General features: G+C 32.3%; 1 protein-coding gene across 3 annotated transcripts; it reads left to right on the top strand.

The window, feature by feature from the left end:
- The first annotated feature begins 8,173 nt into the window (after positions 1 to 8,173).
- On the top strand, positions 8,174 to 16,111 carry LOC108461845 (protein argonaute 16). Of its 3 annotated transcripts, none has more exons than XM_017761845.2 (23): positions 8,174 to 8,466; positions 10,438 to 10,656; positions 10,736 to 10,941; positions 11,045 to 11,254; positions 11,382 to 11,518; positions 11,606 to 11,697; positions 11,767 to 11,864; positions 11,970 to 12,135; positions 12,235 to 12,351; positions 12,436 to 12,543; positions 12,651 to 12,713; positions 12,895 to 13,008; positions 13,096 to 13,264; positions 13,334 to 13,446; positions 13,566 to 13,703; positions 13,792 to 13,925; positions 14,397 to 14,462; positions 14,724 to 14,787; positions 14,963 to 15,074; positions 15,146 to 15,219; positions 15,359 to 15,453; positions 15,541 to 15,572; positions 15,671 to 16,111. In XM_017761845.2, the coding sequence occupies exons 2-23, from the start codon at positions 10,438 to 10,440 to the stop codon at positions 15,838 to 15,840; spliced, it is 2,697 nt and encodes an 898-aa protein (XP_017617334.1). In that variant the 5' UTR covers positions 8,174 to 8,466; the 3' UTR covers positions 15,841 to 16,111. The 3 variants fall into 3 exon arrangements, with proteins under 3 accessions (XP_017617334.1, XP_052886762.1, XP_052886763.1); XM_053030802.1 differs by lacking the exon at positions 8,174 to 8,466 and adding an exon at positions 8,485 to 9,347; XM_053030803.1 differs by lacking the exon at positions 8,174 to 8,466 and adding an exon at positions 8,485 to 9,281.
- Positions 16,112 to 25,167: the final 9,056 nt, after the last annotated feature.

Here is a 25,167-nt window from a genome sequence, read left to right on the forward strand (position 1 = left end):
GGACAAAAATCCTTAAGGGGAGAGTTGTAACAGCCTGTTTTTGAGTCAAATCAAAATAGTGGTTTCGGGACCACAATTTTGAGGTTAATATTTTATTATTTTATTAAAGTTTACAGCATGATAGAATTATTGTGTGAAAGTTTCGTAAAGAAATTTTATTGTTTGACTGCTTAATTCTGTAAAAAGGACTAAATCGCGTAAAGCGTAAAACTTGTTTTCTATTAGGTAAAAGTGTCTAATAGCTATAGAACCTTAAAGTAAAGGACCCTAAGTGGTAAATATGTCATTTATAGGTTAGTGGATGATGATAGCATGAAAAATGGTGTAATTTATAATATTTTTAAAGGTTATTAAGGTAAATTGGTAATTAAGGTTATTTATAATAAAACAAAACAAAATTCTTTCTCCATTCATCATCATCAACCAAAAAGGGTGAATAAAACAGCATTTTTACTTTCTTCATTAGGCCAAGCTATTTTGAGAAATTAAGGTACGGTTTCTTATCCGTTTTTAATGATTTTTATGTTTTTGAGATCGTTGCTTCGTATTCTAGCTGGCCCGAACCTTAAATTTTAAAATTTTTAAAGATTTATCATGTTTCCATTGTTGAATTCTTGAGTAAATTTACATTTGATGATGGATTTTGGATAATTTTTTATAGTTAAACTGGTTTTGTAAAGTGATTTTTGACAAAAATATAAAAAAGGGGTTAAATTGAGAAATTGTAAAATTAGGTGGGTAAAAGTATGAATAAATAAAATATATGGATTGCTACTCCATTAAAATTTGGCTTTGCATGGGTGGTACTAAATTGCATGAAATTTGCAATTTTATGTGATAAGGACTAAATTGTAAATATGTGAAAGTTTAGGGGCAAATGTGTAAATATGCTAAAATATGAATTATGGGATAAATTGAATTGATTGAATACTAAATATACTAAATTTTATAATATATAGATCAAGATAAGCCGAGATCGGAATTAGATTAGGGAAAAAGAAAAGTAGACGAATAGTCGATAGTTTTCATTCGAGCAACTCGAGGTAAGTTCGTATAATTAGAATCAAACTTTTAAATACTTCTATTTATTTGTAATGAATGTGTATAATTGAGTAATTAATATACTTGGAATACTAATGCTTTATCAATATAGTTTGATGGTTACCGAGCCCCATTTGAATTGTAAGAATTCGTAGGATACGAGTGACATGTCACTAGGGTTACCATTTAGGTTGAGATCCTGCATGTGTTGCGGACTCACCGCAGCTTGTATGAGCTTACCGATATATCAACTTGTAAGAACTTACTATTCTCAGCTCACTAGAGCTTACCATTTCAGCTTATTAGAGCTTAACATTTCAGCTCAACAGAGCTTACTGTCCATCAGCTCAGGAGGAGCTTACTGTTCATAACTCGAAAGAGTGGTAAATGATAAGGAATTAACGGATTACTGATTTATATGTATTGTATATTACTCGAGTATCCCTCGAGATTCTAATAAGTTCAACGGGCATAAATTCTATTTATACGGATGAGTTACTGTATTCAAATGAATTATTGTTTATATGATTGGAAATGAAATGTTACCAATGTTGTACTTGATATATGAATTTGGTATGATGCAATGTATTGAGATAATGGATGATTTCATGTATTTAAATGACTAATTTGTGATGAATGCTTGTGTTTAGGCATTTGGTAATTGAATTAAATACACTTTGATTATTTGCCTTGATTTTGGTATTTATGGTAAGTTTAGTTCTGAATTATACGGCCTTACTAAGCTATAAAGCGTACTCTGTTTCTTTTTTCCATGTTTTATAGAGGTTCGATAGCTTGTTCGTTTCGGACAAGTCAGAGTTACACATCACACTATCCAATTGTCGATTGGTACTTTTGAACTTGTGGATAATTGTAAATATGGCATGTATAGGCTAGTTATAATAGTGATAGTTATGGTTACTTGAGATTATGGTTTGGTACTTTTTATGTATAAGTTAAGCCATGTGATTTGGCTAAACTTAATGTTATAATTTAGTATGTTTTGGCAAATAGTTGATGAAATGGAGATGTGCAAATATGTTTGTTATAAGGTAAACTTATGGATGGAAAATGTATGATATTAGTTAAGCAATTGAACATTATGTGGAATTGGCATTAAATGTGTATGAAATGTTATGAAATGGATGCCTATTGTGTTGTAAAAACATTACCATTTATGCTTATGTTTACATGTGAAAACAGGGTGGCATAATGACTTTGCAAATAGCCTATTTTTGTCCACACGAGTAGAGACACGGGTATGTGTCTCAGCCATGTGTGACACATAGTCATGTTAACGGCCGTGTGTCCCCTAATGTTGAAATTGAATTGAAGTCAGTATGCTCCACACGGTCTCGTAAACGGGCGTGTGACTAGTCGTATGGTACAAGTCAGTATGTCCCCTAATTAGCACACGGTCTAGCACACGGGCATGTGATTTGGCCATGTTTCATAAGTCAGTATACTCTCCAGTTTTCACAAGGCCTGGCACATGGTCATGTCTTCGGTCGTGTAATGCAAGTCAGTATGTATGTCCTGTCTCCATACGGCCTGTTCACACGGGCGTGTGACCCCTAAAATGTTGAAATATCTCTAAGTTTCCAAAATTTTCTTATGTTATCAGTTTAGTCCCGAATCATTTCTAAAGCATGTTTAAGGACTCGTAAATCCTTATGAGGGATAATATGATTGTGTTGAATGGTATTTGTATATGAATGCATAAATGTATGAGTTATGTATGTTAAATGATGCGTATTGATCAGTAATACATCAAACCCTATTCCAGCGACGGATACGGGTTAAGGGTGTTACAGAGGGTTCTTATTCCTAGACTTTTTCTTAAATTTTTTCCTAAAACTCTTACACACCAAGTGTTTGACAAAATTTCCAAATGATTTTTTTTTGTTTTAGTCGAACTTCAATATTTAATTATCTAGTTATGGCTTTTAAGAAAAGGCCAAGAACCGATGTATCATCGTTTCATCAACCTAGTGGTCCTTGATCATCCTTTAACGGATGCTTTCCTATCGATGCTTTTCATGAACATTTTGATAAAAACTTTACATCTAAAAGAGTTTGGGAGTCTAGGAAAGTTGATATAGCCATGTTAGAGGGTATTAATTTTATATATCTTTTTATTTTACAAAATTGGTGTTGGATGGATTTTCTTAAAATTTCATCACCGACTTACTATAATCTTGTTTGATCATTTTTCTCTAATGCTAAACTCGAACACGATGAGTCCAGCGACATTGTCATAGCCATCACTTTATTTTTATTAAACACCCCTATACATCTTCCCTTAGCAGAGTTTGACAATTATCTTCATTTGCCTCCCGAAGGTAACTTCGATGAAAAATGACATTCCAATCCCGTTCTTTTTATTCAATCCAGATCAGCCTCCAAACTTAACCTTCATTATTGTGTCCTCCATTTGATCATAACTTGGAACCTTCCCCCCATTAAGAAATATGCTAAACTTCAAACACCGATTATTGGTGGCTCGATTCTTTCCAATAGGCATCCCGACCTAGCCTTCATCATGTTTAATGACATAACTAAGGTTATCGGGAGGGGAATGAGTACAAATATCACCCTTCCTTATGGCACTTATTTGTCATATCTCTTTAGGAGGTTAGGCATTAGCACTCATGGAGACACCCCCGTTATTTCTAACCAACCTATTAGTTATGAGACACTTCATCATGCGAGATATCATTTTGATACCACTTCCAATGCATGGGTTAAGAGAGATCACCCGGTGGAAAATGAAGATGAAGGCGTCGAAGGCGCTTGTGAAGACATTTCGACACCCTAGCGTGTTCTTTCACCCAAACATACTCCTCCTTTAGTTTCGTCCTTTCCAGCTGCTCAACCTTTGTCCGAGATTAATGGTGTCATCCTCGACTCTATCCATTCTTTGAGTAATGATGCTCGAGAATTTAGAGATGAGGTTCAATATCATAGGGATGAGGTTAACTCTAGGTTATCGACGTTAGAGATGCAAATGGCATCTTTCCTCGCTCATTTTCCATCTACTCCTCTTTTTTCTCCCCATGATGATGCTTAGAGTAGATTTTTAAGTTTGTATTTTCATATCATTATTAATCACATTTGCACTATTACTTTTGATTCATTTCCTATGTTTATGACTTCTTTTTGCACCTTATTTTTTTTATTAAGTATTATAAGATACTTTGGTTATTTTTATGTTAGTTCTATATTTCTTCATGTTCCTATATTTTTGAACTAACCATCTTTTTCTCCTCAAGCTTATTTGTCTTTTTTGATATAACAAAAAAGGGGAAGAAGAAAGTTTATGAATCAACCTCAAAATCAAGTTAAAATGATTTTAACTAAGTATGGATTTTTTCAACTAGGCAAACTGTTTGTTAAACAAGTCAGAATTGCTCCAGGCCAAAAAGTATCGATACTTTTTTGGCCAAGCATCGATTTCTTCAAAATATTGATACCCATTGAAATAAACGATACTAAATTAACATTCTAAATTTCACAAATTTAGTCAAGTATTGATCTGGTATCTATACTTTTTATGTGGTATCAATAAAATCTTCCTGATATTGATATTTTAGCTCCAACAGTCACTGAATTTAGCATTTATTACAAAAAAAATATCGATACCTTTTTATTTGGTATCGATACTCATTGTTGCAGACGTATTAAATGCTTTGGTTTTCACATCCCCACTGACTCTATTAATTACCACAACAAACCCAATGGTTGGAAATCAATTAGGAGGTATAAATATCAGCTTCTAGAGATCCTACAACAACAAAAAAACATATTCAAGCAAAAATCATCAATCAAATAACCTTTATGCTCAATACTTCCATAATTTTTTTGTACACGCTTGTGAGCTTTTATTATTTTTTTCTTGAACTCAAGCGTATTCTTGTCTATTTCTGCTTAATTGGCAAACATTCTGATCTTGTAAGGATTATTTATTTGTTTGCTTCTTTGTAATTCTTTGAGAGGGTTTGTATTTTAAGATTTAGGTAGAAATCTTAAGGAAGTTGTAAGGTTAAACATTGTTTTCAAATGTTGAACAAATTAGTGAATTTGAGAAAATCCTTAACTATGGAAAACTAAGGTAGTAAAGTAGGCAATTGGGGGCGAACCACTCTAAATTATTGTGTTCATTGCTCTATCTTTTCCATCTAGCTTTCCTAAATTTTTAAAAGTCAATTCACACCCCTCTTGGCGATTTTGGTTTAATCAATCGAGCTAATATAATAGACAAAAATTTAACATTTTAAACAAAAATTAAAAGAAAAAGTTTTTATTTCTAAAATATTCTAAAATATCAATATATAGAGATTTAGATTTCACAAATGATATATTTTATCTTATTTCAAAATTTAAAATTTAAAAATAGCAAAAATGATTGGTTTACATTTTTATTTTAATGAATAAATTTTTATATAATATTTTACCATCATACTAAATTTTAAATTAATAAGTATTTAATTTTTAATTTAAAATTGAAAAATATCAAATTATAATATTTTGATTTCTTTTTAATTTATGAATTATTTAATTTTCAATTATTAGAACCAATTAATGGTTTTACCAATTTTAATTCTGAGTTTTTTAAAAAATTAACATTAATTTCAAGTTATAGGCATTTCAGTGTATTTAAACCTACGTCATTTTATATCGATAATAATCTCGATACCAATTGAACTAATATTCAATCAATAGTTATTTTTTAATTTTAAAATTATATTTTGTGTAAATATATTATATTTAAAAATAAAATATGAATTGGTCAAATATTTTATAAAATAATAATTTATTTTAAAATTTGAATTGGTTAAAAATAATTTAATTTTACTTAAATTATTTAAATTTTGTTTAGTAGATAAAACTAAAAAATAGAAAAATTAAATAGAAAAACAAGATTGCGATACATACCGCAACATGGATCTGTGTACCTTATTTGATACTCATACCTACCCTTATTTGAATTTTATATAATATTTTCATCCCAACTCTTAAAAGATTTATTTTATTTTGCTTAGCTCGTGTTGAAATTTTAAATGATATTAAGAATTCTATCACGCACACGTGAGAATTATGTATTTAAAATATAGAAGTATGTTTAAAACTAACATATATTAAATAATGAAATACATGATTAACTAATTAACAATAACATATGAAATATATGTAATATTAAAATAAAAATATTAAATTGTGAGTAAAATTAAATTCAAACATGTAAATACATCATATTGAGAATACAAAACAAGGTAAAATTATTTACATGTTATAATCAATATTGAGTTAGTGTTTAACTGGCTTGTAACACTAACTCAATCAACAACTTTATCAATATATATATACAAAATTAATGAGACAATAAAATATACATAATACAATTAAAATGTAAATATTATAATAAAATAAATATTTAGTTTAGTAGTCAAATTAATGTTTTGTTTTTATATAAGTAGCTCGTGTTCAAATTCTATCACTTATAAATTTTTATTTTATTTTATAAAAGACTAAAGTAGAGATTTACAATATAATATTTTTTTACAAATTAAATCAAATATATTATAAAATCTTATAAAAGAAATATATAAATGTTCAGAAAATTAAAATATATGTTATAGATTAGTATAAAATCAAGAAATTATAATTAAAAGTATTTAAGAACTAATTATAAAATTAATATAAATATGTTTAAGTAAATATAACGAGACAGGCAGGACGAATTTCACCTAAACTTAAACCCCAATACTAAAAAACTTATTAAGAAAAATCCAAATTGACCCGCCTGAAGATTTCATCTCCATTGAACTGGGATGAATAAAATCTCATGGAATTCGAGTTTTTTTGGGTCCTACTCCAATAATACTTAAGGCATGTTTGTTTCAAGAAAATAACTTACGAATTTTGTTTTGCATTTTCCTATATTTATTTTGTGGAAATAATTTGATCAAAAAAAAATTAAGCCTATTTTTTAGAAAATTACTTCTCGTTTTAAAAAGTATAAATCATTTCTAAAAATAATTTCTTAATAACTTGATTTTAATAAAAAAAACTTGGATGGAGCCAAGTATTATTATATTAATAGTATATTTTAAATTTAAAATATTAAAATTATATTTTTTAATATTATTAAACATACATATTTATACTCAATTATATAATAAATTATTAATATAAATAATACAATTTATTATTTTAATGAAGTTATTTTAATATTAAAATTTTTAATTATAAAATTTAACATTAATAACAATTTTATATTTAAAGTAATATTCTTAATATTTTATTGAAAAATTTTATATTAATATTTTAATAATAAATATATATTGCGATTTATAACTATTTTTATGTAAATTTATAAATAGATAGTAATAGATGTTTTATAATATAAAATATAAATATTTATTATTAATATTGCAATTTATAAATGTTTTACTAAGCAGGATTTAAATATATTTTAATAATTTATATTTATTTTTAAGCTTTCTTTTAAATTTTAGAATTATTGTAAAAATTTTAAAAATTAGCGATCAAATTAATAATTAATCATTTAAATTTACGTGCCACATGATCATTTAATATATAGAACTTAACAGATGGACTAATTTGTATGTTTTAAAATGTATAAGGGTTAATTTACCTCTTTTTTTAGTAGAAGTCCAAAATACAATATGCTCCTAAGACAGAACTTTTCCAATACTTCTATTGAATTCTAAGATAACATAATTACTATATGTTTTTGTCAAGAATTGATGGACTAAAACTCATAACAAATACACACAAATTGTCCCGTGAAGGTTAACTAATCGCATGAAACTAATTTAATTCACTGAAACTGACTTGATTCATGAAACATATAAAAAAACTTTGATACACAATGAAATACTCTATTAAAACTAGAGTTACAGGATAATTATAATATATTTTAAGGGATAAAATATCTATAGAGTTTAAATCCAATTACTTTTACAGTGTCCAAACACATTCCAAATGCAGCAGAAACCAAGGGATCTGAGCCGTTAATTTTTGTTCATCGTTAAACCTTTTCTAACCAATCAATATCAACGATCTGATCTTTTTAGCTATAAGGGTTCAACAGAGATTGTTCTAGACCGGAATAGCCGCCCTTCGTTTACTCCACGGAAAAGATCTAAGCAGTCAAAACAAGTTTTGTTAAATATCAACGGTGGAGATATTCCAAATATTTAAACCTAAAGTGTTTTAACATCATATATATGCTAAAAGAACCCATCTTTTTATTGCCGCTCCTATAAGAATTAAGAAGCAGGAAAATTACTATTTTAATTTTTTTCCCTTACACCCTACATTGTCGCTCTCTTTTACTTTTGGTGCCAAAGACCCGACTCTTCAGTAATCCTGCCTTCTTCTTCTGTTTTTACTTTGCGGGTATGATTTTCCATGCTCTTTTCTTTTGGTTCATCCTTGAATGTTATCATCGTCCCAAGTCTTCTCTTTTTCTTGCTTGTTTGCTTGCTACCATATTTTGTGGTTTATGTTTTCTTCTTTTGAACTTTCTTTTCTTTTCTGCTGAATTTTGAACTGCATTGTTGTCTAATACTCTGATATTTTGTTTTTGTATGTGTTTTTTTTTTTGGTTTCCATTACAATTCCTATTTTGCTTTAAGTTCTACCTATGTTCTCCTCTGTAAGCTTTTGTGTTTTTCTGTTTTGTTTCTGTTTTCTTGGCTAATCTCAGACATTTTTTCTTACTAAAATTTCACGTTGTTTGTTAATCTGAGACATTGTATTCGAGGAAAAGAAAATTTTTGAAACTTGTCTCGTGCTGGACTCTACTATCGGTCTCTTACTCTGTTTTTTTTTTTTGCTTATTTCGAGGAGTCAACGAAAACCTGTTTTGATATATATATATATATTTTTTTTTGTATTTTGAATTCTATTTGATGTTCAAACTTTAACTCCTTTCGGAAGCAATTTCTTTTGAGAATGCCGTTTGATTTTCGCAATGTTAAATCGTAATACCAGAGGAATCATTACCGCAAGGCATAGAGGGGGAGGTCATAAGCGTCTATACCGTAAAATTGATTTTCGACGAAATGAAAAAGACATATATGGTAGAATCGTAACCATAGAATACGACCCTAATCGAAATACATACATTTGTCTCATACACTATGGGGATGGTGAGAAGAGATATATTTTACATCCCAGAGGGGCTATAATTGGAGATACCATTGTTTCTGGTACAGAAGTTCCTATAAAAATGGGAAATGCCCTACCTTTGAGTGCGGTTTGAACTATTGATTTACGTAATCGTCAAAGCGATTTTGACTTTTTATTCTAAATTATTATTTCCGTTTCTTAAGATTTTGATTTATTTTGTTAATCCGTGCTAAACAACCCTAACCAGGAAAAATATTTCATTGAGAGAAGCTTTTTATTTGTTGTAATTGCATAAAATAAGCAGTATTTCTCTGCTCTTGGTTTCTTTAATTTTGTTTTCACCCCTTAGTGCATGTCCTCCACTGTTAGAGTCCAGAGCAACTGATTTCGAGTACTGGCTTTTTTTTTTTTTTTTATTCGGAAAAATATTATCGCGTTTTATTTTTAAAGTCGAGCCTATGTTGCTTAGATTTTTCTTGAAGTACCCGTTTCTGGTCATGGGTATGGGATACGACCTTCTAACTGCTCTCCAAATAAATGAAAAACTTAGAAGAAATCAAGCATGCCATGTTGTACTCATACCCATATTTGACACTCACACATAAGTAGTATAGAGTGGAGCTATTTAATGTCAAAAAGAAAATTGTATAATTTTCTGCTACAACTTTAGCATTTGAATTTTTGCTCTCTAAGGATAGTTATGTAAGTTGCCTGTTTGGAATTTTATCTCCCCATCCTTTCAAGTTTATCTTTGCTTTGTATTAACAATATAAGATTCTTTTTCGAAATAATTTCCAAAATTTAATAGCCTTCTCCTTGGAAATTTTTTTGTAAGATTTTATGTTGGTCATCACCTGTATCTAATCTTATATGCTGGTTCTGATAACTTGTAATCTTGGACAACTAGTAACTCATATGCTGTGTTTTTCATTTATTTTATTCTATTTTATTGCTGTTTTTTGTCTTTAATTTTCCTATTTGTTTTTCACTGAAGGAGAAATTTTTTTGTTGTGGATTTCTTCTTTGACAATTAAAATGTTTGAAGCTATTCATCTAATCAATGGAAATGTTTATCTTATAAGATTTTGCTCTTGTGGAGATTCTGTTATTTCACAATTCCATGAGATTTGTGTAGTCTTGTACATTTTAGTTGTTTACATGTACAGTTTACTTGCAATTAGTGGTGAAACTAATGCTATCAATCTAGTACTAATGTCCTTACTGATTGATTTCAAGATGGAGAAAGCAAGTACTGAAGAAGCACTGGAATTACCATCTCTGCCCCTACCACTGCCAACAATACCATCCAATGTGAAGCTAGAGAGCTTGAAGCCTCCCAAGTATTCTATTGTCAGTAGGAGTGAAGTTGGGACAAGTGGACGAAAGATATCCCTGCTTGCCAATCACTTCAAAGTTTCTGTCAATGCCCCAGATGCTGTATTTTACCAGTATACTGTAGGTTATTTTGTCTCCATTCTGTTTCTTCCTGGAAGTTCACTTTAAGGATGAATATTTACCAAAATATGATTTGCAGGTTACAGTTTCGTCAGAAGATAGTAGAGTTGTTGAAAGCAAGCGGATTGGGAGAAAACTTGTTGATAAACTTTACCAAACATACTCTTCGGAACTTGCTGGAAAAAGATTTGCCTATGATGGTGAAAAGAGTTTGTATACAGTGGGTCCTTTGCCACAGAACAAGTTTGAATTTACAATAGTGCTAGAAGACTCATTTACGAAATGGTATATTCTTTTTCTCCTTGCTGGATTTAGATTTTGTATATGTTAGAATCTAGATGTTATAACTTTTTTGTCACAATAGCTCACTGTCTGGTTGTGAAACCAGGAGTCCTGTTGCTGATGGAGGCCCTGCTGAGACTGGCAAGAGGACAAAGCGTTCTTTCCAGTCAAAGACTTACAAAGTAGAACTAAGCTATTCTGCTAAGATACCCTTGAAGTCAATATCTCTTGCCCTCAAAGGAGTTCAGTCAGATAATAGCACTCAGGATGCTTTGAGAGTACTTGACATCATTCTAAGGCAGCAAGCTGCTGAACGGTATTTAATTTTCTTATTCTTTTTTGGTTCAAGACTTAACCATTTTCACAGAACCATATGTGTCCCCCTGGATATCTGTATGTACTGCTTGTCCTGTCTTATTTTAGTGACAGTGTTGGTTTTCTAGAGGTTGCCTTTTGGTGAGACAATCTTTCTTTCAAGATGATTCAAGGAATTATGTCGATTTGGGAGGAGGGGTATTGGGTCTGCGGGGCTTCCATTCCAGTTTTCGTCCCACTCAGGGGGGCTTGTCTTTGAATATGGGTATATTTTTATTCATTCTATCATAACTTTGATCCTAAAACTTTTTTATTCTTTTCATCATGTTTTCTCTTTAAACCTTTGTTGCAGATGTATCTACAACAATGATTTTAAGGCCTGGACCAGTATTTGAGTTTCTAAAACAGAACCTGAATCTAAATGATGAACGTTTCTGGCTGAAAGTAAGGAACTCAAAAACCAAAAATCTTAATTACTTTATGTCCTGAAAACTAAACTTATAAATTCTACAGGCCAGACGAATGTTGAAGAATATGAGGATTAAAACAATACACAGTAACATGGAATTCAAAATCACTGGTCTAAGTGAGAAGCCCTGTTGTGAGCTATAGTATGTGCTCATTTGCTGGGGATTTTTCCTTTTATAACTTCTATTTGAGTTCTTTCTCCAGAAAGAATTTTAATTCTGGTTGTATTTGTCTCTAATTTCTTCTAGCTTCCCAATGAAAGTTAAAAATGGTGGTTGTGGTGAAGTCCGGACTGTTGAGATCACAGTGTATGAGTATTTCACCAAACACTGTGGAATTGAACTCACATATTCTGCAGACATGCCATGCCTTGATGTTGGTAAACCAAAACGTCCTAACTATTTACCCCTAGAGGTCAGTCAATTTTTTTATTCTTCATAAGCATAGCGTTCATTACACAATACATTGTTATCAGACATGTCTATCCTAACATTTAATTTTATGGTGTTCTAGCTCTGTTCACTTGTTTCACTTCAACGGTACACAAAAGCGTTAACTACAAATCAAAGGGCAACCCTGGTTGAAAGATCCAGGCAAAAGCCTCGGGAAAGAATTCAAATTCTGACTGATGTATGTTTCTTTGTCCTTATGGCTATAACCATATTTGTTATTTTGTCTTGACTACTAGAATTTTTTGCTTCTTTAACCTGGCAGGCTTTGAAAAACAACAAATTCAATGAGAACCTTGTACTTTCTGCATGTGAAATTTCAATAGGTAGGCAATTGACAGAAGTTGAGGGTCGGATCCTGGAGACTCCAAGGGTATGTGTTGTTGCCTCTTTGTCAAGAGAAAGAGAGAGCTAGAGAGCTTTACCTCAATTTAACTGTTTAGTGGGTTCATCGTAACACATCTCTATTGTCATTAACAGTTGAAGGTTGGGAATCATGAGGATTGCATCCCTCGAAATGGTAGATGGAACTATAACAACAAGGTAGTGGTCATAGAGGGTTTCTGTTCATCCCAATCTTTTATGTTATATTATACTGTGTTGGTCCCAATCTTAATTGATTGCAGCTCTTTGCTTCAGAGTTTGTCTCTTATCTAGTTTCCATCTTATAGCATTTGATACAACAGTTTATTTTCACATATATATTCATTCCATCCCTTTGCAGAGATTTCTGGATCCAAAGAAAATTGAACGTTGGATTGCTGTCAACTTCTCTGCTCGCTGTGATCTCAGTCAAATTTCAAGGGATTTAATCAGTTGTGCAAGAAACAAGGGCATTGTAGGTTATTCCACATTTTGGCTGTCATGGTGCTATATGACTTATTAGTATAACTGTCTTCTTATACAAATGTATTCATACATGAAGGAAATGGAACGTCCACACACATTGATTGAGGAGGAACGACATCAAGCTGCTAAAGCTGGCCCTGCCGCTAGAGTGGAAGCAATGTTTGATCAGATTATAGCAAAGCTTCCTGGCCCCCCTGAGTTCATTCTATGTGTCTTGCCAGTGAGAAAAAACTCTGATATATATGGTATGGCTTTTCCTGTTGATTTCTTTTCTTATTTGGTTAGTCAACTGACATTTTCCATGCTCTGTCAAGGACCTTGGAAGAAAAAATGTCTTTGCGATATGGGAATTGCCACACAATGCATTAGCCCTGGAAAAATTAATGACCAATACCTCACAAATGTCCTCCTTAAAATCAATTCAAAGGTAAAATCTTAAAGCAATGCATTTTCCCTGAAAAAAAAAAAAAAAGAATTGTTTTTAACTTTTTTGTTGATCTACACCTCAGATGTACTATGATATTACCTTGTCTTTCTTCTGTATAGCTTGGAGGAATCAACTCTTTATTGGAAATAGAGAAACCTTCAATCCTCCCATTGCTGAAGGATACTCCTACATTGATTTTGGGAATGGATGTCTCTCATGGGTCCCCTGGTCGATCAGATGTCCCATCAATAGCTGCAGTAATTTCTGAATTTTTGAACGCATTATAATGATTCCCCTAATTTTGTGAGGATACATCCAACTGTTTAAACCTACTGTATATATCAGGTTGTTGGTTCGCTTCATTGGCCTTTGATTTCAAGGTACAGAGCATCTGTGAGAACACAATCTCCAAAGATGGAGATGATTGAAGCTTTATATAAGCCATCACCAGATGGAAAGGTTGATGATGGTATTATCAGGTAGTTTAATAAAACTATATCCAGAACTCCATGTGTGCTGATTGCTCTGTTTCCTTTAAGGGCTTTGAAATTGATTATTTAAGTATAATTTCATGGTATAATATTATAATATTGTTTTTCACATGATTTCAAAGACTTCTGTTCTTGTTCTGTCCCAAACAAGATCCAGAAGAATATTTCAGTCAGTGAAATCAACATTTTTTGCCCCATATCTGAAGTTATTTCTTATGTACTTTTATTTAATTTTGAATGCCAGAATGGGTAGTCTTACAATGCATTAAAATGCATTTTTCATTTGTTATGTTGTTTGATGTGCCACTGACACGTGCATAACTTCTATTATGATATGTTGAGTTGATACCAACAAGATTGCTTGTAACCTTGGCTCTTTTGGTGCTGTAAAATTAAAATGCTGGATATGATTTGAGATTTATTCATATGAAAATTTGAGTATGTTTTTTGTGTTGCAAGGGAACTGCTTGTTGATTTCTATAAAACGAGTGGTAATCGCAAACCAAAACAAATTATCGTCTTCAGGTATGTACACTTGTGTTTTTGGATTTCTGTATATTTTATTACATTATGGCTCTAATAGGAGTTGGTTGGAATTTAAATATTTCCCCTCACTGGTTTTCTGAGCTTGTTCAGTGGTCAGCAATTTGCTTTTTAAGATGTGAAAGAAAAAATGGAAGTAATTATTTCTGTTTTCTTGTATGAACCAATCATACTCTCTTTACGAATGGTTGGTTGAACAATTTAATTCATCACTTAAATAATTAGTTTTGACGATTTTCTTAGGGATGGAGTAAGTGAATCACAGTTTAACCAAGTATTAAACATTGAGCTGGAGCAAATCATCAAGGTACATTCCGGACTACGGTTTATCTTTTTCATCTCAATATAACCATCATCTCCCTGAGTAAGGGCTATGGGGCAGCATATTAATTGTGTTACAAGATCCTGCGAAGGGTTAGTTGAGGGCCTCATATTCTCTTGATAATAGTCAATTCTTAGATAGTTAAACATCCTTTACGCAGTCATATCAGTTTCTGGGCGAGTCTGATGTTCCCAAGTTCACAGTAGTTGTTGCTCAGAAGAATCATCATACAAAATTATTCCAAGCTAATGCCCCTGAAAATGTTCCACCAGGTTTGCTTCTGATATTTCATTTTCCTCTAGTTTATTACTTTGTTGGTTCACTCTCTCGCTTTCCTCTGCAGGGACAATAGTGGACACAAAAATAGTGCATCCGAGAAACTATGATTTCTACATGTGTGCTCATGCAGGGATGATTGTAAGTGATTTACTGTTACTATCAAAATTCTCTGTTCAATCTTGAGACATTATGTAGCAGCCGTGTTGGTTTTTGCTTCTGAATAATATATGCATACATGTGAATAAGATCCTCCGTTGCATTGTTTCAAATCTAACAGGGAACATCTAGGCCAGCTCATTATCATGTCTTGCTTGATGAGATAGGTTTCTCTCCTAATGACCTGCAGAATCTTATCCACTGTCTTTCCTATGTGTAAGTTGTGAATAAGCTCCATCTGCCATCTCTAACATCGTAGGAAGTAGCAGGCGTTTTTAATCAATTACATTTTGCCAAATGCAGATACCAAAGGAGCACGGCAGCAGTCTCAATAGGTAATTTTCCCCTTATCCTACACCCTGTTCATGTTTAGCAAGTCATTTGTATCAGTCTCATTAATATTTCATAAACCTGGGTTGTATTTCATATCCAGTGGCTCCTATTTGTTACGCTCACCTTGCGGCATATCAGATGGGCCAATTTTTGAAGCTGGATGAACATTCAGAAACATCTTCAGGAAACGTAACATCCACAGGAAGTATCCTTGTGCCAGACCTTCCGAGGCTGAAAAAGAATGTGGCAAGTACAATGTTCTTCTGTTGAGGGGATCGCCCATTTCAGTAAATACATGTTAGGCTAACTGTAGATAGTTTGGGTAGGCTAGGGGTATACAAAGCATACAACTCCAGGCTTTTGCTTTTGCTTTTGTGATTGATTATTGAGGCTGGCTGGCTTTAGCAAGCACAAGTTTTTGTTTAAACCATGACAAGGTTATGTTGAGGGGTTAGGAGCCATTGGTGTATCTTATATTTGTTTCAGACCTTACTTTAGTCAAAATCCTGTTATTGCTTAGAAGCTTCATTCTGATAGAAAAGCTTTTTTTCCGTTACTTCTACTTTTCTTTGAGCTTTTAGGATCTATATTTAAAGTGTGAATACAAGAAAATGTTTGATTTGAGCTGGGGGTGTTAGGAGTAAGTGTTAAGTTGAATAAAGTGAAATGAAATTTAAAGTCAAATTGAATAAAGTGAAATTTTTGAATTAAATTAAAAATTAAATATTTCAAATTAAAATATTATTACAGTATAATTAATTTTTGTTATCATGTAAATTTAAAATTATATATATTTAAAAAATTTACAGTAGAATAATAAAAAAAAGATATTTTAGTATGTTACTTGAATTTAAATTTTTAGAATTTTTTAAAATGTAAAATTTGAAAATTTTATAAATATTTGGAATTTTTATAATTTTTATTGAGAGATTAATTTGTTCATTTTAAAATTGATAAGAACAAAAAGTATTTACATCAATTTTTAGTTAAATTATTTTGAGTTAGAATTACAAAATTTTACTTCAATTATTTACTCGAGTTGATTTGAATAATTTAAAAGTTAATATTTTTTATTTTTTAAAATTAATTTCTTTTTTAATCAAATTAAATTTTGTTCATACCTACCAATAACTAAAGTAGAATAAAAATAGAATATGGAGAAGTCAACGTGGGTCAATTGGACTTTATCGCCAGAAACTACGACCTTGTCGTGACTTGGATGGCCGCGTCGGCATGGAATGGACACGTAGCATTAACAATCAGCTGCAGCTGAGATCACCCAGAGGTATGGTTCTGCACCTAATCAGGTTCATTAATTTCCTAACACGTGGTCCGGTAATAGCACAAAAAGCACCTGCTTTTTTATTATTTATGACGCACCTCATTATTATCACTTTCATCGCTTTTGTTTGTTTTGCTGGGAGAGGGGCGTTAGAGTTTGAATACTTTTATTATTATTACTGTCCTTTTTGAGAAAAGCTTTTATTTTCTTGTGGCGAAATTAATTGTTTTGGACTATAATACTCTATCCAACTTTGCACTACTATACTAAAAGGCTTTACAATAAAGAGAAAAAAGAAGAGAAAAATCTGACTGAAATGACCACTTTAGCCTTGGTGTTTTTTGGATTAGATTTAGAATGTTATTTAATGAATAAATAAATAGGAACTAGTATGTGTTTCCGTTTTAAGTTTGGTAGAAGCTAAACAAAGCTCTCCACACCTGGTCTTTGTGGGCCAAATAAAAATTTCCACATTTCTATTTGCTTCTACTCTTCTAACCAACTTTGATGGTCTTAGTAATTTTTTTAATTAGACGATAAGGTCCTTTTCATTGTTGGCACTTTCCTAATTCCATTAAAATTGATTTTTGTGGTCAAAATAAGAATTTAAACAATTTTTATTTTAAAAAAGTTGTTTATATGGTTTGAAAACCTACTATTCAACAAAATATGGGGGTAACCTTTGAATTTTCGAAATTGTCATTTTATTTAGATATCTTTTTTTCACCCTATAATTTTTACACAGATCTCAAACATTTAAATTTCTTAAATCATATATTATGATATCCCATTGATATGTGAGTAAATTAATTTGAGGTACAAGTCAATTCAATATTTATAATGATTGATTATGAAAAAAAATTTGGTAAAAATTATGGTAAAAATTTTGATATGATTATATGTTACAATTTCAAAAGAAAACTAGATTTTTTTCTAAAAGAATAAGATTGTCTCCGTTTGGATTTTCAGACCAAACTTTTATTTAATTATAAAATTAATTTTGTAATATTTTTATATAATAAAAGGAATTTATCAACTGGATAGAGGGATATGAGGGGTTTGTGAGTAGTTATTCAAGATAAAAGGTGAAAAATGTGGAGTAACTTACAGTAAGTAGGTGTGAGCATTTGACCGAATCGAGTTGAATCGAGTAAAAACTTTTCAAGTAAATTCAGTTGACAAGTCTTATTTTATCATCCTAACTCGATTTGAAATTTTTTCGAATCAAGTCGAGTGAAATGAAATTTGAGTTGAGTCGAATCGAATCGAATCAAGTGAAATTATAACGCCCTCAACCCGATTCGATTAACCAAACTCGAATCTTGAGTGTTACCACATAAATACGAACAATAACTTAGTCTACTTATACAAATTTCAATCAAATTACAATGCCCTTAATTACAACTTTCCAACTAAATTACTAAAGTCAATACATTTGCAATACATGGCAACTAAGTTGCAAAATTACCAAATCTAACATCCTACTCTATTACAATTGTCCCTAAAAGTACGAAATTCTAGGTAACATAGCAAGCTTCAAAATCATCAACTTGCTTTGTATGCATAATAACTTGATACGCTGCTTCTTGGTGTAGTCCTGACATTGTCTCTCTTGGCGCAGACCCACAACATCATGCTTACAGCATAACACACACATATAAGTTCATAAGAACTTCGTGAGGGTAACATCTTTTTCCTGGGTCATATTTGTATGTAGAAACTGATATTTTAGTTTGACAAACTCATCGTTCTTAACCTTTAACTTTGTCTCTAGAGAATACTTCCTCAAATTTTATTCTCTTATACTTGTCTGTTATTGTACCTTACTCTAAGACTATTTCCTTCTCTTCATTGTCTTTGATACTGTACTTACACTCTTTAAATCTTTGAGCCATCACCTCATCGTGATTCAGGGAGAAGCACATACACGGGTAATAGGTACTTCTTTCGAATATACAAAGGTTACGTCTTTATTGTAACACTCTGGTTCTGGCGGGTACAAGGTTTGACACATAGTCCAAAGGTAGTATGATTGGCGGAGTAGGCTTCGCCCAAGTGTATCTTTCGGTGTATAAAGTGGGTGTGTACAATTATGTGGATAAGTTAATAAAGATTCTTTGTCAGGTGGCCATATTAGTTGCAATAAGACCCGCGATCAAGTAAAATGGTATCGAGGGTTTGAGTTCATACCAGGGGTATGATGCGCCCGATTAACTGTAGTACTGTGCAAGTTAAGTTGCAAGGTAAGTTGGTTAAGAACTAATTGAATGTGAACGAAAATAGTTAAAAGATAAAGGAATACTCAATTAGGTTTCTCGGAAGTTGTAGACTTTTGATAAGACAATTCAGTAATGATGTGACATTTTTCAAGTTCTAATAATGACTTAGATTACAATAATATATATTCAAGTTTGGGAAATGAGAGTTTCTTCTTCCTTCTTTGGGAAATGAGAGTTCTCTTCTTCCTTCTTCTAAGGCAAGGTTATATAAGGCTTGAGGAACCGAAGAATTTCTCTAAGCTGAAGTTGAGATACAAATTTTATTAGTGATTGCTCTATGTCAGGTAAGTTTTATGACTCTGCATGTTGTGCTATGAAAGAGTAGGTCTATAAGAGTGCATGAATAGTAAGATGAAGAATTAAGGCTTAGTGTAAGAGTTATCTGTGTAACATCCCGAATTATGGCATAGTCGGAATAGTAGTTTCGAGACCACAAATTCATAGTAGAAATAATTATTTTATGATTCTTATGAGGTCTATGATATGATTTCATATTTGTGTGAAAATTTTATGAAGAAATTCTATTGATAAAGTGTCCAATTTAACATTTAGGACTAAATTGCAAAAGTTGCAAACTTTGAGTTCTAGAAGCTTTAAGTATGAAATTACCATGGATTATTAATTAGAGGTCCTTAAATAGAAAATTTCCCAATTTCTATATTTATAGACAAAAATGGGCATGAATAGAAAAAATTTAAAAGAAAGGCTTTATAGGCATTTTTGTCATTTAGTTAATAAAAGAATAAAAAGGGAAAAATAAGTCAAAATTGATGTCCATCTTCTTCATGTGTGTCAAAAATTCTAAGGGTTCCATATCTAGGGTTTCTTCAACTTTCAAGCTCAATAGTAAGTGCATCCTAGCCTGTTTTAATGCTCTTTACATTTTTGAAACCCTCGTTACCCGATTTACCTATTTCTAGCCATATTTTGAAGTAGGATTCATGTTTGAAATTTTACCCATGTATGAAATGCATGTATTTTGATATTTCATGGTAGATTATGGAATTTTGATATGTGTTTAACATCTTTTACCAAGTGATTTCTAGTGAAAATGGCTAAAAAAGGAAGTTTGTAAAATGAGTAGTAAGTTGTATGATTTAATGAGAAATTTGGGCTGTTATGGGCATGTTATAAGTTCAACTAGGCTTGGGCAATAAAGAAAATGAACACAATTCATCTTACGAGCCTAGGAGCTAATTTGTAAATATGTGAAAGTTAATGGGGCAAAATTGTAATTTTTCCAAAGTATGATTTATGGATTGATTTGAACAATGTGATAATTAAATAAGTGAAATTTTCTATTATAGATCAAGAAAAACGGAGTCTGGACCTAAACCGAGGAAAGAGCAAGGTTGTGGACTAAATCGAACAGTTAGCCATATTTTGGTACCGAGGTAAGTTCATGTGTAAATAATATAACATTACATTATTATGTTTTTAATGCTTTAATATTGCATGAATTGTGTAATTGCCTTTGTGGATTTAATTAATGATGACTTGGTGACGATTCGACGAAGTTTGATATCTCAAAACCCTAGTTGAACGGTAGGAATAGTTAGGATACAAATGTCATGACATTAGGGTTATGTGCGATCCCATGTAAGACCATATCTGGGACATGGCTTTGGCATCGATATGTAATTTCATGTAAGACCATAGTTGGGCTATTGGCATCTATATGTGATCCTATGTAAGACCATGTCTGGGACATGGCATTGGCATCGATTTACGATCCCATGTAAGACTATGTCTGGGACATGGCATTGGCATTGATATGTGATCCCATGTAGGATCATATCTGGGATATGGCATTGGTATCCTACCGTGTGTATGAGAGTTTCGAGTATCCTTTAGTATTCCAAGTGGTTCAACGGGTAATCCAACGATTATGTCAAAGAGATGACATGGTATGATCATGTTGAAAGGGTACAGGTACGTACACAAAGCTCATAAATATTGAGATTATGAATCGATGAGACCTAGGAAGAAGTGAATGAATGAATTATGATAATGAGTTTTATTGTACATTATGTAAAAGGCATGACTTAAAATGTACCTATGATATTGGATGACATTGTGATAAATATTATTGTGTTATATGTATAATAATGCATGGTTAATGTTGTTAATTATTTACATGCAAACTTACTAAGCTTTATGCTTACTCCCCTTTCTTTTCCATTTTCTTATAGTATCACTAAGCTAGCTCGGGGATCGAAGGACGTCGGAGCTCGATTCATACTATCAAACTAATCTTAAATCCAAGTGTTTTAAGTATGGCATGTATAGGGACTTGGTCTTTTTGTTATATGTCATATTTGTGTAGCCAAATGTGTTGGCTTATAATGATTTGTTGATTCATTTTGTATATGGCCATGAGATATGGCCCATATTAATTATGGGGATGTAATCCTATACATACAAGCATACATGTGCTATGGTCACTTATGTTGTGGTTAAATTCATTTGGCATGGATGAATTGTGGATATGATCATGGATGTTTGATGATGGAAATATGAGTAAATGGCATAATAACAACTAAGACATGAATGTATGAAATGGAAGTAAATTGATATTTCATATTACATGTGATTTGGTAAGCTTGGTCTAAATAAAATATGAAGTCCTGAGCAGGTATAAATTGATAAGAAGTTGATATGCATGAGCCATGTTTATGAATGTGTAAGTGCACATTTATGCTATGTAGGATGTCGTTGAGATGTGTAAGTGTGCATGTGTTATTGAGGGTGACAAAAGGCTTGGAAAATAGCCTCAAAGTTGTCCATACGGGTAGGCACACGGGCGTGTGTCTAGACCGTGTGTCTACCTCATAGGCGTATGATCAGGCTGTGTGTCCCTTACACCCTAATTAGGTAAAATAGAATGCCTAGTAGTGAACACACAGGCAGAGATACGGCTGTGTGTCTCAGCCGTGTGAAAGACACGGCCTCAGGACATGGGCGAGTGCCCAGGCCGTGGGAAGTCTGCACCTGATTTTTGGAATTTAATTCGCTACACGGCCTAAGCGCACGGACGTGTGACTTGGCCGTGTGACCCTATTAAGTTGATGACGTCATAAAGAGAGAGTTACATGGCCTGAGGACACGGGCATGTCCCAAGCCACACGGGCGTGTGTGACCATACGGCCTACCCATACAGGTGTGTGACCCTCCAAAATAAGAAAATTTTCTAAGTGTCACATAAGTTTCGAAAGTTCTCAGTTTAGTCCCGAACCACACCCAATGTATGTTTTGGGCCTTGTGGGCCCGTATAAGGGACGAGATGCATGTTTATGAGTGGTTTTGTATGAATGTTTATGTTTGAGTCTGGTAATGCCTCAACCCTGTCTCAGTGTTAGATACGGGTAAAGGGTGTTATAATCCAGGTTTGTAATGATGGGAAAGGTTACGAATAAGTTTCAATTGTGTTCTTCTAATTTACAAGCAGTGGTTGCTGTAGTTCCTTGTTGTATCTGGAGTTCAAGTTGATGTTCATGGTTGTCAGGTGAGTCCCTAATCTGACTCCTACTTGTATACCGCTTATACTAGATATTTATGTGGAAATCGAATAAACTATGAAATTGACATCAGAAAAGTATAATATAAAGGTTATACTATTATATAAATGTTTGGTGGGTCTTACACGTATAGTCTGCAGGGAATTTGACAAGTTAAGTATGTGATAAGTATTCTAATGGTGAAGTATAATTTTATGAGAACAAATGAAATATAAGTGATGAGATGTGAGTTGTTGGGTGTTGTTAATAGATCAAAGTGTGAAGTCTTAAATGGTGTCAATGCATGAAGAGTTGGTCAAGTGAGTCTGTGTATATTCATTATAGTAGAGTCTAAAAGGATTTGTCGAAACTTTAAACATGATCTCTAAAAGGAAAAGTCCATGGTCATGGCACCTTCTGAAAGGACCTAAAGAATGGTGATTACCCAATAGGGTTCCTTGCATGTCCTAGGACGATGATAGACAAACTTCACATAATGTGAGTTTAGGCAAATCTATATCGCAAAAACATGACAGATAAGGAATGCCTTTGTGGTGCAATATGAAAGGAGTGCCTTTGTGGCTCAATATGAAAAGAACATCTTTGTAACGCAATATTAAAAGAACGTATTTGTGGCACAATATGAAAGGAACGCCTTTGCGACAAACTCCGTAAGGAACACTTTCGTGGCATGCTCTTAAGAACTGCCTTAGTGGTGAACCATGAATAAATAACCTATGTGGAAAATTTTGACATGAAAGCCTTTGTGGTGGATTATGAAGGAACGACCTCTGTGGCGAGTCTTACCAAAAGAACTTTTATGGTACACTCCAAATGGGCTACTCTGGTGGTGTGTTCTAAAAAGACTCTCAGTAATGAATTATGAAGGACGTCCTTGTGGTGGGGTTCGATGCTACGTAATTGGAGTGCACTATATTGCCTTAAAATGTAAACAATGAAATCAGAAGTATGAATTGGACATATGGACTATATGGTAATGTATGCCATATAAATTGTTCAAGTTAAATTAAAAAAATTAAACATGTCAAATTAAAATCTTTTTACAGTATTGTAACATCCCAAAATAGGGCATAAACGGAACAGTGGTTGTGAAACCACGAATTCGAGATAGAAAATTTTATTCCGAATAATTTTTATAATTTACCAAGTGATTAGCTGAATTTGTTAGAGTATCGATGGAAAATTTTATAGATAGCATGCTTAATTTACCTACTAGGGCTTAATTGCAAAAGTCGATATGTAACAACCTGATTTAGGGCCTAGTCAGAACAGTGGTCTCGAGACCACAAATCCAAAAATAGAAAAATTATTTTTATTATTTTTATGAGGTTATAGCACGATTATATTAGTGCATGAAAAAATTGGTGAGTTAATTTTAATATTTTCAAGCCCGATTGCGAAAAAGAACTAAATCGCAAAAAGGGCAAAAGTTACATTTTAGTACCCCAAATGTGTTAAATAGATAGAAAATAAAAATTTAGGGCTTTTAAAGGGCAATTACACCATTTTTAATAGTGTTGGCCGGCCATGTGATGGATTTTAAACAAATAGTCAAAGTATTAGGTAGATGATGTCATGATTTGGTGATAAAATAATGCCTAAAAGCCTAGCTATCATTTTCTTCTTCTCCATCTTCTTTCTTCACCGAAATTATCCTCAAATATTGAGGTTTGAAAGCTCAAAAATCTGCAGTAACTTAAAGCACTCATAAGTAAGTGATTTTAATTAGTTTTCTTCAAGATTTTTACACTTTTGAGACCCTTGAAGCATGAGATTTCAAATGAGGGTGATATCTTACAAAATGGTCAAGAGTTTAGGATTTCTACATGGATGTATTTATGGTATATGCTGAGTTTTTATGGAGGAATATGAGTCCTAGTTGTGTTATAAACAACTTTTATGAAGGGTGTTAGCATGAAAGCAATTAAAGGGACTATTAAGTAATAAGCGTGTGAAATAGTGAGAATTTAGGGTTGCTCTAGTAGTAAAAAGAGTTTAGCTAGGCTTGAAATGAAGAAATTTGATAAAAATCAAATTTTGAGCATGAGGGTAAAATGGTCATTTTGCTAAAGTCTAAAGGCAAAATGGTCATTTTACCAAAGATGTAAATTTTAGATAGCCTAATTGTGTTTAATGACTGAATGAGTGCATTTTGTTATTATAGATCAAGATTTTCCAAAATCGAGCCTAGACTAGGACAAAGCCAAGCAATCCGATTAAGCCGACTAGTCAAGTACTTATTGTAAACCGAGGTAAGTTGTATGTAAATAATACAACTATATTATTAATGCATGTATTTGATTGTTATTGATTTGATATAGCATAAATTTCTAGAATTGGAACTAAGTATGTGTATTTATGATTGAGAAAGTCGAAAGATCCAGTAAGAACCCCAGGAAACAAACCGGATATTCATGCCATGACAAGGGGTTACGTGAGAGCTAGTATAAGACCATGTCTGGGACATGGCATCGGTATTGAGATGAGGGCTAGTGTAAGACATGTTTGGGACATGCAT

Source organism: Gossypium arboreum, chromosome 7, assembly GCF_025698485.1.
Source record: "Gossypium arboreum isolate Shixiya-1 chromosome 7, ASM2569848v2, whole genome shotgun sequence".
In the NCBI taxonomy this organism is placed as follows: Eukaryota; Viridiplantae; Streptophyta; class Magnoliopsida; order Malvales; family Malvaceae; genus Gossypium; species Gossypium arboreum.